This window comes from Dermacentor silvarum, chromosome 10 (assembly GCF_013339745.2).
Source record: "Dermacentor silvarum isolate Dsil-2018 chromosome 10, BIME_Dsil_1.4, whole genome shotgun sequence".
Lineage (NCBI taxonomy): Eukaryota > Metazoa > Arthropoda > Arachnida > Ixodida > Ixodidae > Dermacentor > Dermacentor silvarum.
Window position 1 is genome coordinate 52,725,679 of NC_051163.1, and position 15,663 is coordinate 52,741,341.

General features: G+C 47.7%; 2 protein-coding genes across 2 annotated transcripts; both read right to left on the reverse strand.

The window, feature by feature from the left end:
* Positions 1-1,855, reverse strand: LOC119431297 (peptidyl-prolyl cis-trans isomerase-like 1). The gene is made up of 4 exons (XM_037698771.2): positions 1,738-1,855; positions 1,420-1,574; positions 1,077-1,145; positions 1-395 (listed from the first exon to the last, which is right to left on the reverse strand). The coding sequence occupies exons 1-4, from the start codon at positions 1,791-1,793 to the stop codon at positions 172-174; spliced, it is 504 nt and encodes a 167-aa protein (XP_037554699.1). The 5' UTR covers positions 1,794-1,855; the 3' UTR covers positions 1-171.
* A 3,705-nt stretch (positions 1,856-5,560) lies between these two features.
* Positions 5,561-15,663, reverse strand: LOC119431296 (transmembrane protein 115). The gene is made up of 4 exons (XM_037698769.2): positions 14,887-15,663; positions 11,954-12,133; positions 9,155-9,503; positions 5,561-6,009 (listed from the first exon to the last, which is right to left on the reverse strand). The coding sequence occupies exons 1-3, from the start codon at positions 15,606-15,608 to the stop codon at positions 9,209-9,211; spliced, it is 1,197 nt and encodes a 398-aa protein (XP_037554697.1). The 5' UTR covers positions 15,609-15,663; the 3' UTR covers positions 5,561-6,009; positions 9,155-9,208.

Here is a 15,663-nt window from a genome sequence, read left to right on the forward strand (position 1 = left end):
GTCAAATATGCCAAATCTTTCATTTAATGAAACGTGATAAAAGTGAAAACACGAACTGCCTGCAAAACTTTCACTTCACTGTTATTTTAACACAGCAGCTTGACTTCAAAACCAAGGGTGATGAGAACTTGTGATAACAGTCATGGGCACACACCAGAGACCAGAGTGAGGTCACTTTGTCCGCACATAAGCACGCACTATCTTCACGTCTTCAAGCGGGAGGTCGTTGTTGTCAGTAGGGACTCGTCCCATGCGATGGACGACGGTCATGCCTGACTGTACACGACCAAAGATGGCGTGCTTCCCATCCAGCCACTGTGTTGGGCTCAGGGTTATGAAGAACTGGCTGCCGTTCGTGTCCGGACCGGAATTGGCCATGGACAGTATTCCAGCTCCTGTTTGAGAGTACCAAATGTGAGCCCCGCATTACTGCACTGTTTGCAATTTCATGCATGCACATATTATGCAACTAGAAGTTTCCATTACCAGGTGCCAAATCTCGAGTACTATTACTGCACTGTTTGCAATTTCATGCATGCACATATTATGCAACTAGAAGTTTCCATTACCAGGTGCCAAATCTCGAGTACTATTGGGGGTACTATAATTAAATTACTATTGATCACCGACTTCTAACTATGGATGTCGCAGTTGCCGTCAGGAATCAATTTCACAAGTCGCTGGCAGCGCTGCCGAAGGTACGCGGCGTGCGCAGCGGTATATAGTTCCAGGCATAACTGACTGATTTTTGGTAGTATTGGAGAGTTTTGTGTTTGCTTGTCATGTTAGACACTTTGCGCATGCGCGTCGTATACCGCGAATTTAGACGCCGGGCCGTTGCCAGGAGGAGGACGGGCTCGAACAGGCGACCTCGTGCTCGGCAGCAGCCAGTCCTAAGAAAGTTTTACTGGTTTCCATCCAATCTAGAGGCGCGAAGTACATTTGCAAGAGTATGTTGTGTTTGTTTTTACTCGTCGTGCATACCAGCGCGCTAGTTTACAGAACGTTGCTGGCTGTCCGCGACCAATAATCGAATAGTATACTGTCCGTACGCAATTGCAAGGAGAAATACCCACCGGTGTGTTTCAGCTCCGGGTGTATCTCGTCATCAAATGTCTTGCCGTAGATCGACGCGCCGCCTCTACCTGAAATGGCATAAAAAAAAAAAATTATCTGAATGCTGTAAAGCGTGGCTACATTTAAAGCGCGCGCGCGCGCGCGCACACACACACACACAAGAACGAAAACGAAAAGTTGTAGACAATCCAGCATCTGGAAAGGGTAGTTAGGCAAACGACGTCTGGCGGCGCAGGAGTGCCCGGCTACAAAAATTTTCTGAAAACATGTCAACACGAGTTCTACCCCTGTCACACGAGCAGATTAACGGACATTCATGGTAAAAATGGACGCTATGGTTACCTGTGGCCGTGGGATCCCCGCCTTGAATCATGAAGTCCGGTATGATTCTGTGAAACTTGACGTTGTTGTAGTAGCCACGGCGCGCCAGTTCGGCGAAGTTTCGGCACGTGTTGGGGGCATGCTTCCAGTAAAGCTCCACTGTTATGTCGCCCATGCTGCAGTACACAAGAGAACACCGCACCGGCGTCACCGTTATGTCTTCCAAACAAGGTAAGTAGCATTTCAAATAACCTGGTAACGCTGTCAACATGATGTTATGATCATGCTTTGCATGTATCGAATAAACGCAACAGTTTGAGCAACGGGGTGAAAACTTACGTTGTTTCTAGAGTCACGTACGGTGGCTGCCACGATTTATCCGGGATGCCCGTCATTTTATTTTGCGTCCTTCGATCGGATCTGGCCTTGGATTGCCTTGGATTCGCGCAGCCATATTGGTGATCACGTATTGGTGATTAGGCGCGCGTTTTGAAAACCCAGAGCCACTGTAACCCAGATTTCACCAAAGCAAGTCATCCGACGATCGCGTTTGTTATCGAGGGCGGCGATTGTTGCATCGACTAAACACAGCCATAATTAGTAGTGTACATGCTTTGCAACAAACACTGTGTCATTTTGTTGTGACAACGACAATTCATTTTAGATTTTGTTTTGCGCATTACGTTTATTTCCACGACGAATATCCATTTTACGGTTTGATGCCTTATTTTGGCAGTTTGGAACGTCGACGCACACAACGCCACACGGTTATAACAACAAGGCGACGCCGTCACCGGTCCCTCACGGTGCCGCGCAGCCTGCAGCCACATTTAGAGGTCGGAACAGGAGGCAAAATTTCTTATGCCGTCCTACTGCGAGAACTCAAGGTACGTCGAACTGCTCTCAGCGCGCATTTTAAGCGAATCTTTATTGGCTCACTTGTGGCGGGGTCGGTGTACACGGAAAACTACCATCATCAGCATTGGCTCGAGCATCGTCGTATTCTTCCGCAGCTGACTCGTTGGTGCCCCTCGGGTCGCGCTCAGCACGCGCTCGTGCCACTGCTCCCGCGTTCGTCGTCGTCGTCTTCCACAGCTGGCTCCGTTGCCGCTCATCATTCCAGCGTAGAATTTCACTTTTCTGTCATCGTAACCCATGGGGAGGCCGCGTTTACGGGGGTATGAGCCATTCATTCTCACGTGACGGACAGATTTAATTTTGAAGCAATTTAATTTCGAAAAACCGCAAGCGGCAAATTAGGGTTGGCGATTTTTTTCGCTACCTGACATGCCTCGCGCCGCGACCACACTGAAGCAGGATACATCAGGCTTGTGCTTGATCGAATAAAGGAACTTACTTTTTTTTTTTTCTCTCTCTCTGAAGGGGCCCGAAATATGTTGCATAATATGTCGATGTCGCCTACCGCGCCATTAGGTGGCACGTGCTGGGCAAGCGTCAAATGAATAAAGTAAAGCAGGCTTAAAACATGGCGTCTCCTGCATTTATATCATCTTAACTAACATGCATGATACAACACTAGGGCTGGCATACACGTGCCTCACAGGCGCTCTGCCCCTGTCCTGACGTCTTTGCCTGCCGCGAGAGCGTCGAGGATCCTGCCGAGCGAAAACGTTCCGTTGGTAGCCGCGTCGCTGGTGTACTCGCGATTCGACGCCATCTTGGCATCTTCGGTGGAGAGCGGGTGCGGCGCACGTTCTTCGAGACGAGGCGGCAGCAACCCCGGTTGCTGCAGCTGCTCGGACCCCGGTTGCAGCTCGGGCTGCTGGGCCTGCAGCGTTTCGTTCGGCGCGAACTGGATAAACTCCACCAAGGGCACCGAGTGGTTGTGGTTTCTCGCGTCCTTGGCCTGCGTCTCGACGAACGTCACGGCGGCGCCGACGACGCTGACCACCAGGAAGGCGCCCAGCACCACGAACACGCTGATGATGGTCTTGGCCGAGACGTCGCTGGATCCGGCCGCCGCAGCGTTGGCTGCGGATCGTGCTGCCGCTGCCGCTTTGAATACGGCCGCCGCCTTGCGAGAGGCCGAGGAAGAAGCGGCGGAGGAGTTTGTGCCGGGCAGGGCGTCCAGCGAGGCCATCTCGATGACCCCCAGGTGCATGTTTTGTGCGGGCACGGCCGGATTCAGGCGCAATTTTGCAGTCGACGATCGAGGAGGATGCGGAGACGACACCGCCGAGGAATGTGGGAAAGCGCGCCCGCCGGCCACACCACGGACCGTGGCTCGCACCTGGGTGGCTGCCCCGGCGCGCGCATGGTGTCGTTTTCTTCTTCTCCTCCGCGAACACTCCTAAACAACATAAAGGCCGTACCAAAGACGCCCGTCTGGGTTTCCCCAAGGAAGGATCTAAATTCCTACAACACGGCAAATAAACTTCCCGAGTCGCTTAGAGTCTGCTTTCGCCAACATCTCAGCCAAACATTATTACATTAGAGAGAGATAACATTTATTGCTTCAGAACCAAAGTCTGAGGGTAAATTTGTGACAGAAGGTACTTTTCCGGACTTGCCAAATTCGCCATCTTGTCAGTTAATCTGATTGGTCCAGAAGGCTGCTGCGTCTTCTCCGATTGGCTCAAAACGGCGCCATTACAGAATTCGACAATATGGTAGAATTGGACAATGTCCCGAATATCACCTCGGGGAAGGGAAGAAGAGATGTGGACCGGGGGGGGGGGGGGGGTATTCTGTAAGAATCCACCTAGTGGACTGTCCACTTCAGCTGTTGCCATTGGTTCCAGCATCACGAGCGCGAAGGTGCCAGCCAGTCTCCTTCGCGCTCGTGGTGCTGGACAGTCCACTAGGTGGATTCTTACAGAGTACCCCCCCAGAAGGGCCCGCATGGCATCAAGGCAGGAGTCTGCCAACCACTCCTCTAGGTTACGTCGCAGGTAATCTAAGTAAGACTGTCTCGCACGGTCGCGTAGACTCCTGCACAGTCCCATACGACAAGAGAATTGCCAGAAAAGCCGCTGTAGCCAGTGCAGGAGAGAGACACGTTTTGCTTGCAGCAGGGAGCTTGCTCAAGGATGCAATCTTTTCTTAATCTTCTGGCAGCCTACATCTGATCTACTATCAAGTACATTGACAGAGGTGGCCTGGACCGGGGCCACCTGCTTATGAATCTGCTGAACGCTCCACAATAAAATGTTTTTTTCCCTTTCTCTGAAACCCCCCTCACTCGTTATTGACGCATGTTCTTTCTTAGACACTTATACAGACGATGACCATTGGCCGGATTTCTTCAGAAGTTGCTCCAAGCAGGGCTTCTATGCAATAAATCTCATAATGGAGGATTGAATGGCTATTATGAGAATTGATCCCTCTAAAACAGAGTGATGGCTTTTAACTTCACTTATTGATGCTTTCTATTTATGATATGAGCATCCCCTTTGAAATGTAATGATGATGGGCGATTTCCCCTTTGAAACGGGGCGATGGCATGGTGCCCACACCGCAGCATATTATTTAAGTTCATATGCAAATTTCATGTTTTACCTATTTCCACTCTTTCTCCTCTATAAAAAGTGCATGATTATGCACCATCCTGCAGTCATGTACCAATTTTTATTCTACATCGCTTTCATTCCTCTCTACTTATCTGCCACCCTTATCCTTATCGATGACGATGATTTATTGGCATCCCCTTTGAAATGGGGCGGTGACAAATAGTCACCTAGCCTGCTTGATTTAACCACATATGCTATACTGTACGTTTTTCATTGTAGCATTTTTGTACACATCTCATTAATCATTATTTTTTCCTCAAAACTTCTATATCTACCTTGTACCGCTACCTATGCCTGTAACAGATCCAGTTGTATCAATCTCTCTCCTGCTTTTTTTCCACCAATACCCAAAACATCTCTTGCTTATCTAAACTGCTATTATCCTACGATGATGGCTTGCCCATCTGGTGGTGGATAACAATGTCATTGCGCAATATTTTAAGATGAGGCGGCGTGAGGGAGGCATATCGAGGTCTAGACAACTGTTCACAGAGGGTTGCACCATGTGATCTCGAGAGCATGCCGAAAGTCCCATCACTAGAGCTCATTGCGACGATGGGCAGAACATGGCGGGCATCGTTCGCCGTGGCAGAAACCCTTGTGAGAAACAAGAAGCACACATCACACCAGAACACTTTTGTACATTGCTAAACGACACTTGTTTATTTCGCTCAAGAAGCCTTTTTCTTAATTTTTTTATTAAATACACATCTCTCTGTACACGATGGGATTCCAAAGCACCTGTAAAGGCAGTCTGTGCAGCATTAACACGTGCGCTCCTTCGCACGCATCCTAAAAGAAAGACGAGAAAGAACAATTGTTTATTTCATGCACACACATGCACGCACACACACCAAAGCCATTTTCATTAATTACAGAGTATCTCTTCTGTACAGAGCTCCCATCTTCAGCTGGTAGGTGAAGGGTATAGGAATGAGGTGCAACCCTTTCCTTATAGTATCAACATTTTCTTCTTTTTTTTTCACTGTTTCTTTTTCTTTTTTTTACGTTGACAGTCTATGTACAAATGTGTGACTATGGAGTGCCATCTTGATCATCCGTCTCCAGTCTTTCGGATGGGCTGAAAGAAAAAAAAAAGGAGAGAGAAAAAGAAAAATATGCATGACAAGGATTAGAAAGCAACCGAAATCGGGTAGCTAATGAAGTTTCATGCTTAAATTACAAGAGAAAAATTTGGCACTGTGCTGAATCGGACACCTTAGAAATCACAGGTAGTAGACAGATCTTTCCATGACATGGCTCAGCTTTGCTGAGGAAGTACACTGCGGCTAAATTATACAGCATGCTTGTCTTGCACACATTTTGTTAGAGTAGTGAAACATTCCGTAGTCACAACTAACTGCTTTTAAGACGTAACTTCAGTGACTAGACAAATGGCATCGTGAAAACTGCACTAAGTACTGTTACTAGAAGGCACACATGCAGACCATACGAGCACACATGTATACAACAAGCGTAGACGTGCTCCTTTGTCTTTCTGTGTGCCTTTTCATAATATAGTACACTTCCGTTAATTCGACTATGCTTCATTGGATTTTTCGGTTAATTTGGTCCCAACGGAAGGTCCTGGCCTGGCGCCCATGCACTTCTATAAAGTGGCATATTTCCGTTTTATCAAGGGCTCAGGCACGCGAGAGATGCACCGCCTTTGGCTGACCCTTGTGCTCATGTGTGCGTTGTGAGAGAAAAATCGAGGAAATCAGCCTCCGCTGAATAATCAAACTTGGCTGGTCATCATGCATACGCCTGACCCCAATGGTGACCGCAGTGGTGACTCCAATAACGGCAGCTCTTGGGGCACATGCGTCATCTTCTGTCAAAAACGCCTATCTTCAGGTCCTGTCCCCAGGAACATTGTAAAGCGAAAACGGTAGCTCACAATGAATTATTACAGTATTTACCAAATTCTAATGTGCACGCTTTTTTTTTTTCCCAAAAGAAATTTCGAGAACTTGCATGGGCAGTGCAATTCGAATGAAACCAAAACTGCGCTTGCGATGTAACAGCCTACCATCAGAGCCAACCTTAAGATCACAAGATGGCGACCACGGATGGCGACAGAGCAAGTTCACACATAGCATGACAACAACGACAAGTCGCTTTCAGTCTGATTATGACGGCACATTCAAACGTCAAGTTAAACTAGCAACAAGTTGCGTCATGGGACGAATTAGCAAAGTGGTTAGTCTTGGCATGGGCCACTTCCTCGTATGCAACTGTTGCGGAGTCGTTTGATAAATCAAGTGCGCTATGGACCCTACGGAGGACGACATGTTGCGATTCTTCATAGACAGCGATAAAGTGGCATATTTCTGTTTTATCAAGGGCTCAGACACGTGAGATGCACTGCCTTTGCTTGACCCTTGTGCTCATGTGTGCATTGTGAGAGCAAAATCGAGGGAATTTCGCTTGAAATTTGCCTTTGCCTAGGTACTAGGAGGAGGGCACGCTTCACTCAGTCTGTTCCTAGCCGATGGCAATGCACACTAGGCGAGAACTGCCACTTAACTTCCGGGATCACAACGGCCGGTACAGAGTCCGTAATGGCGAAGCATAGAATGCAACAAATTTGCAGTTACAACATGTCATTATTCATTGGTCTGTGGCTGCTAAAGCGGCATCTAACTAACCCGCCCCACCACGCTGTGCACCGGGTCGCTCCGCTCCTCCTGGCAGAGAACCCTCCACGTTAGGCCTGGTGGTGAAACATAGGAAAAAAGAACATGCACTGCAAAAGTCAAAGGGAAAATGCCACGCCTGACACAGAGCAACCTGGTGCACCGTGAGGCAAAGGGGGGCGGGGAATGCGGATTAGGTAGGTGCCACTTTAGTGGCCGCAGACCAATGAATTTTGACACATTGGTATTGTGAAACCGATGACCTCACAGTCATGAGCGCAATGCCTTTTGCGCAGTGCCACGGAAACACGAAGGAAAACTAGTCTATTTAAGGATTTATTTATCCACCACCATCCGCAGAGTGTGCACAGCAGCTCGGATTGGGACAAACGCAGCAAAACATGTCCTCCTCAATAATACTTCGACACAGTCCCCAGATCATTCACTCGAAACTCGCGGAAGGTCAAGCAAACACGGCGCATCTCTCGCATGTCTCGGCCCTTGAGAAAACGGAAATATGTGACAAAGCGCTGTGTGAGAGTGGTGACGATGGACAGTAGAGAAATAAATTTCCATTCTGTGAAGATAAAGTTCACTGGTTTCATGTTTTTCCTATAGCCGAAATCAGGAGGCATAGTACAGTTTTCTTGCTAAAAAATTGGGAGCGCATTTGATTTCTACTTTGTTTAGGAGCTCTAATGTCATTTATACATTATTTTCCTACTTTTAACCCATGAAAAGTGGGTGCATTTATGATTCGGGGACGTGATGAAATAGGGGCAAACATTGCCAGGTGCATCAGCAGTGTGTTTCGATGTTTCCCATCCGTCTCTTCTTAAATTCGGCCAAATTCGTCGGTCTCGTCACAGTCGAATGGATGGAAGTCGACTGTACTTAGCGCAGTTTCCATGATGTCATAACAACTAGCCTCATTCTTCGCTCGGCTAGATCATCGCAATTTAGCAAATGTATGCTTGTGAATCTTGATGATGTTTTGACAGCGACATTCACCACTGGTAAATTAGTTCTGGCATTCTGAATGATTATCTTTCTTGGTATTGTTCTGAAGAACAGCACCGAGATGATGAACAAATGGCATCAAATGCAGTCGAACCCTGTTATAACGAATCGCATCCGACATGAAAATACCATTGTCATAACTGTATTCCTTATCCTGTCTGACACTGTTCGGATTAATACAGACCACCTGGGGTTCCTTCAACGCACATCTAAATCTAATTTAAATGAACGTTTTTTGCATCCTGACCACACCGGAACGTGGCTGCCAAGAGCGGAAATCAAACCTGCAACGTCGTGCAGAACACAATGGCCACTGAGAAACATTGCAGTAGGTCTTTGAGCAGGTTGGTGCCATCAGTGTGCAATGGGAGACAACGCACACAAAAAGAGTAGGACAGGCGCTGTCCTCGTCGTCCCGTATGTTTTACGTATGTTTTACAACCATTACGGTTGTAATGGATGCCCAACCAACTCGCACCAAACCCACACCTTTAAGTAGGTGCTTCAAGCATCCAGCTGGCCCAAGTTAGCAGCAACTAAGCAGAACAGCAAGGGTTGACCACTCACAGATGCATGATTCCACTCGATCGCCCACACGGACGCCGCTCAATTCGTCAAGGGTCACGCATCCAACGAAGACTGCGCCTTGGCGGAGCTGTCGTGTGGCGACTCCCGGCTGGCGGGCATCTCCCGCGCAGACGGCGGCGGTAGGCTGGGAATGGTGATGGCCACCTGAGATGACGCGGACCCTTCGCCCGAAGGGCCCCCCTGTTTCTGATGGTGCAGCGGTGTGCCCAGAGAAGGCGCCGCTGTCGTGCTGCTGCTGGCTGTCGAGGACTGGTCCTCGTCGGAGAGCAGCGGCCACTGCTGTTCCACCTTTGTGAGCCGCTCACTCAGGGCACGCAGCGCTATCTGCCTGCATGTTCGGATTCGCCAGTTGCTCGTTGGATCAAATCCGAGATGCTGGTAAACCAAATGGCATTTTAAACTTGTAATATTTTCTTGCATTAGATGCAGGTCCAAGTCCTCCTAAACCTTAGACCTTGTTAGAGTGAACTCGCACATGAAACAAAAATACCTTCATTATATGTGTTATTTGTTATAAGCATATATTTGTTACACGCTAATACTGGCATGAAACATTTTAGATTTACTTTGTTATATCCTATAAGTTGTTATATTGAACTTTGATTGTACTGACAAGCTTCAGAGTACCCTAATTACTACAATATTAGTTCGTATTACTATCTGGTTATAGGATTTCGGCGAAGATCACGTAAACAACTTCATGTAAAGCAGTAAACTAATACATTACCGTATAGGCTTGTGTAAGAGCCGCACCCCCAACTTGGCAGCCCAAAATTTGTGAAAAAAATTTCCAGTGGAGAAGTAATGGTGTTCGATGCATCGATGCTGTGCGCACACATTGGCAAATTTTCATGCGTGCCACTACGAGATGGCGAGAGGCAGCTAGTAGCAGCATGTAGTATCTAGAGCTATCTAGTAGTGGCCCTTAGACGGGCATGTAAGGGCCGCACCTCACCACAATTGTGAAAAAAAGTGCGGCCTTTACATGAGTCTATACGGTATATATATTTGTCTGCTCCAGACAATCTGATAGAATTTGCATAATTTTGATATCCATTCTTTGTGCGGAGTTAGTAAGTTGCAAACTTTATGCTTCCAATAGGGTTTACTTGCCAACTTAGGGGAATTGTCATTAAAAATTTGAGGCATTCAATCAAAATATTGCTTTTAACAGCAAGTGTAATCTAATCTCAAAACCCAACAATTGAATTCTGGGGTTTTACGTGCCAAAACCACAATTTGATGATGAGGCAGGCTGTAGTGGGGGACTCCGGATAATTTTTGGCCACCAGGGGATATTTAACGTGCACCTAATGTACAGGACATGTGCGTTTTTGCATTTCGCCCCTATCGAAATGCGGCCGCTGCAGCCGGGATTCACTCCCGCGACCTCTTGCTTAGCAGCGCAATACCATAGCCTCTAAGCCACCGTGGTAGGTTCAATACAAACCCCACTTAAATCACCATAGCAGTTGCCCCAATTTTTGCATTTTGCACACATCTGATTAGAGAAATCAGAGTTGGTCTGGAGTTACAGCTTCCTCTTAAGGCCACATTGAATGTTTTCCTTGGTTGCATAGCACCACAAGCAAGCAATTAGTGAGCAACAGCAGATCGAAGTGATATAATGAACAGGTAGCCATCTGTTCCATAATGCAAGCTCATGCGCACTGCCATCTTGCTTGTCTTTACGGCAGCTAATCAACGTCAGCCTGAATCTAGTCAATGTCGCTGACCAGAATGACAACATTAAACTAATTACTTGCTCCGGAACAGAGGCAGCTCTGCCTCTACAAGCATAGAAACAGCTGCTCCATTTAAATTGATGCGAGAGGCAAGACAGCAAAGAAAGAATGCACCATTAGTTTTAAGAGTTTCCAGGTAGTGGTACTAGAGGTGAAGCAACGGCGACACAGCTGCTTCCAGGATACTGCTCTGTTATTGCATGCACTCGTTCTGCCATTACCTTTGAGGCCAGTGCTGCACACTGGCTTCAATGGCACAATGCCAACATCACTGTAGGCGACAGTAGAGCAGCAGTTTGGCAGCAGCTGTGCCGAGCATCACAGTATCGCATACTCTGACAGTATTGTTCCAAAGCCAGTGCCTGTAGATTAGCCTAAGCGCAAGCACTTTACAAGCTTAACAGAACTCTTCGCCTGGTTCGTTCGCTCATGTGTAGGCAAGGCATAATGACGCAAACTAGCACGATCACACAGAGAGAATGCATGGTTGAGCACTACTCACAACTAGTTTATTCATCACCTGAAGCCAAGGATATATACATATGTAAGCACACGCGCACAGACTGCAGGTGCATCACGGAAAGAAATCGCAACGATAAAAACTGGGGTGGCGATAATGTAACAATTCTATTCCGTTTATTTTCACGCTTCATCAGTGGTTCAAGTGGCGCTTCGCCCATGTTGTCACCCAAAGAAAAAAATTGTCATCCACCCGACTACAGCACAAAGCTACAAAGGAAACCCATACAGGTATCTCTGAAAGAAAAAACCCCAGACCACGATGACTTTTTCTTCAACTGCGAAGCTTTCTTTCTGGCAAACCCACACGGGCTTCCTTTGTAGCTTTGTTCTACAGTCGGGTGGATGACCATTTTCCCCCCTCTCATGAACTTTTCTCCACCTAATAGATCTCCAGTGGATGGATGACAACTCCCCCCTCTTATGTCCTTGGGTTTATTTCGAGTTTGTTATCCTAAAACCTTTTGACCCCCACAGGTTATTACTATGACACTATTGAAACTCCAGGACATACCTCCTTCGCTCTGCATCCTGAGGATCGGTGCCCGGGAGGTTGATGGTGACGGTGGACGCAGACCCGCTGGACAGGTTGTACTTTCGCGGTGGCTTCCTACACAGCTTGATTTTCACGAAGAAGTTGAAGATGAGGTTGCTGACCAGAGCGATCGGAGGCTGGAGCACATTGGGAAAGAAACTGGCGGAGAAAAAGAAAAGGGGGGCGAGGGGAGAACACACTTGAAAACGCGGTTGTTCTCAGCGAGCCGAAGTGCGCTCAGTCAGCGGACTCGTAGCAGAACCCCGCGGCGTCCGCTGGTATCTACGATGCATAGCAGACTTTAGCTACATGCAACTGTAGTGTATATGTGCAATGTGTGCTTTGTGCATGCTCTCGCTCATATGCTCCAGTCTGGCCATGCTACACGGTGCGGACCGGCTTTGTCCTGCACCAGCTTGACCGACGGATAGTAGCCACACCCAACTTTCACACTTCGAAGCGCTATCAATAGCTCAATACGAAACGAAGTCTGCCAAGGCGCGTAACCAGGAGTGGCCAGGAGTGAGCTAGTGCTGGCAAGCGTGCGTGTGGTCTGACTAAGTTTCAAGTGGTTCGGAGCTAGTCGAGTGTTAAAAAACTAATCGAAATCAGTGAGACCCAATGGCTACAATGAAATAAAGCGTTCAGAAAAAGACCGAGGAACAGGCTTCTGTTGAAACGAGAGTGCTCGACAGAAAGGCGACTTCGTGCTCTGCTTGCGAGCTCCACGTGCTGCGCACGACTGCAAAATTTAGCTGAGATGTTCACTACAGCGTATGCTATTCGTGGACTGTGTTTTTTCACCAAGCCTGAGTGGTGGTTCAGGTACCCTTTAAGTATGACGTTGACTAATATCACCCCCTTCTCCCTCAAGAAAAACAACCACAAATATTTTTGTCGTAGTTTAAATGGTTGCAAGGCACATAATAATGGGCACCTAGAAGACACGAGTGTTCAATTCTAAATGAATGTAGGTTTAAATTCAGTGTAGCATTGTGACTGTTGCCTCTCTACTTATTAGTGAATTGAAGCACATTCTTCTTTCATACAAGAATATGTGCACTGACTCTGACCATAAGACCAGTTTTTTTTTTTTTTTTTTTTTTTCTATTAGCAACAGCACACAGCATTTCAGTGTAATAGTCTTGAGGTACATATACTCATTTTTTTAAAATAGAAGGTAACACTCTGAAGTCTAGAGAGAATTCCCTTGCTGCTAGCATTCGCGAACCAAAACAGCATGCAACGTATGAATGAAAGACAAAAGTCTCACACTTTTTATGTTGCAAAAGATGGCGCAATTATTACATGGCAGCATTGCAGATCTGAACCTATTTATCACAGAGCAAGCGGAGTGATGCATTTCTGCGGCCACTGCACACTGCTTGCGCTTGCGACCAAAACATAAGTTGCGTACCGGGAGCAAAAAAGTGAACAAATAACAAGTGATTTGATGTAAGCTTGCATCATCAAGTTGTAGTTGTAATATGTGAAGTAATACAATACCATGGAACGTGAAGCAGGTAAAGAACAACTACTGTAAATTGCACGGAGTGAGATGCTTGGTTAGCTTCGACAGCGTTGGCTGCTCAGTAAAAAATGGAATATAGGCAGTTATGAAACATGAGTAAAAATGAAGCAAGATGGAATTTTTTTTTTTTCTTCTGTGCTTGTCAACGAGTGTGACAACAGTGTGTTTGTAGAGTTTTGGGGCGACAGGATGTCTTGACGCTGCTATGTTATGAAACCATGTCGTGGTTCTAAATGACTGTGCATAAGAGGCGTTTTGAACTTTTGATAAGTCTCCTTTCCTATTCACATTACGTTCCAGCCCAAGAGTAGATTTGCTTGTTATCTAGAAATCGCCAGAGCGTTTCACAAACAAATACATGCCAAAACTATGGTCCACCGATAACTGAGCTAAACCCCTTGAAAATAAACAAACTATGCGTATTGCCAATGCTTGGAATGTTGCCCACGATGCACATGCAATTGGTTGTCTCAAACATGGAAATGTAGTGGGAATCAGTTTCTTGGAGTTGCCTATGTTACCATGCCAATGTGAAATGCAGCACTGCGAGATGGGGAAAGACTGCATGCTCAGCATTTAGTCTGCGTTTACACATATGCTGCCACTTACGTTAAGATAAACACATCTAAGACAGAAAAGGCAGGATTGCTAATCAGATCTGTGCATTCTTTGACCCTACACAGCAGCAATGGAGATATGAGAAGATAGAAGGCAAAGAAGAGATAGCATAATCACCTCATACACACAAACAGTCAACAGCATGACTAAAGGCTGCATAGGCATGCCTTCCTGCATACTATCTCCTTTGCTTACACAGTGAAGCTAACGAAACCGTGGGAGACCCCTAAGCAATCCTATCAACTTCCTCCGCATGGGATTTCTTTATAAGCGAGACTGTAAATGTAGCAGCTGTTGTTATAATATGTCACAATCGACTCAATATTGACATTAACATGTGTACGCAGGTGAAACGCTCTTTAGATTGTTTATATATGCAAGCTGAGTAAACAGTTTCCGCTTAACCTCCTACTAGAGATCCGCAGATAAGCGTACGTTCGGCTCCGCTCAGCGTCAAGATTTCCTGCACGTCTCAGATATATCTGTGCGACACAGGCTTTGGCGCATCTAAACAGACGCTGCGTTCAGTCAAGCGCGTCGTCTTGTAGCCGCGTTTCAGTTCCCGAGCCCCGGCAAAAGAAAATGCATCCGTTAGACAAGACGGCTAACAAACGTCGATGCTTTTACCTGCTTACAGGCAGATAAGACGCGAACGGCGCCCGCCTACCACACCCCCCTAGTCGTGTCATCACCACGCACCGTCATATGTCACAAGCCCGCATATTTCGGAAGGCCAACCGCGGGCTTCGCGAAAGAAACGCACCTAGCAAACGTGAAGTGGTCCGCCATGTCACCCTTGCTGCCGTTGCTGTGGTGTTGGTAGAAGCGCAGGTAGACCCACGACGACAGCACGCCAGAGGCAAACATCACCGGGTAGGTGCCTCGAAGCACCTGGCATGCCCACAGTATGACCGATGCCAGGAGTACCGTGAGGGGAACGTTCCGGTTGCGGATCTTGCCGAACGGCAGCGGTACCAGTACGTGGTCGGGCATGATCTGCTTGACCGCGACCATGACAGCGGCGCAGTAACCGGCCAGTCCGTGGATTCGCACGGCGAACAGGTAGTCCGGGTTCCAGGTGATGGAGTAAAGAACAATGTAGTAGGCGACCGAGAGGAACGCGACGCTCGTGTTGACGATGGCGAAGAAAGTGAGCATCTCGATGGCGCCCCAGAGGGGCTCGATGAGCTTGCCGCACAGTCCGACGGTCACGATGTCGGCGATCACCATCCAGACGCTGTTCTCGAAGAACGCGTGCGTGAACGCGGTCCATATCCAGAAGCTGGGCGGTATGATGTAGCCCGGCGTGACGCACACGGCCCGCGACGCGACCTGGCTGTAGGAGAGGAAGTAGCAGAGGAACACGGCCAGGCTCAGCACTTTGACGACCGCGCTGCACGTCTGCAGCGCGGCCAAGAACTGCTGTCGCAGGTACGGCAGGTTTCGCTGCACCACCGTGGAAGCGGCCATCTTCCTGGCTGCCATGTCTGTTTTCCCCCCCACAAGTTGCGGAAGGCAACCGGAAGCCGCGTGAGAAAAG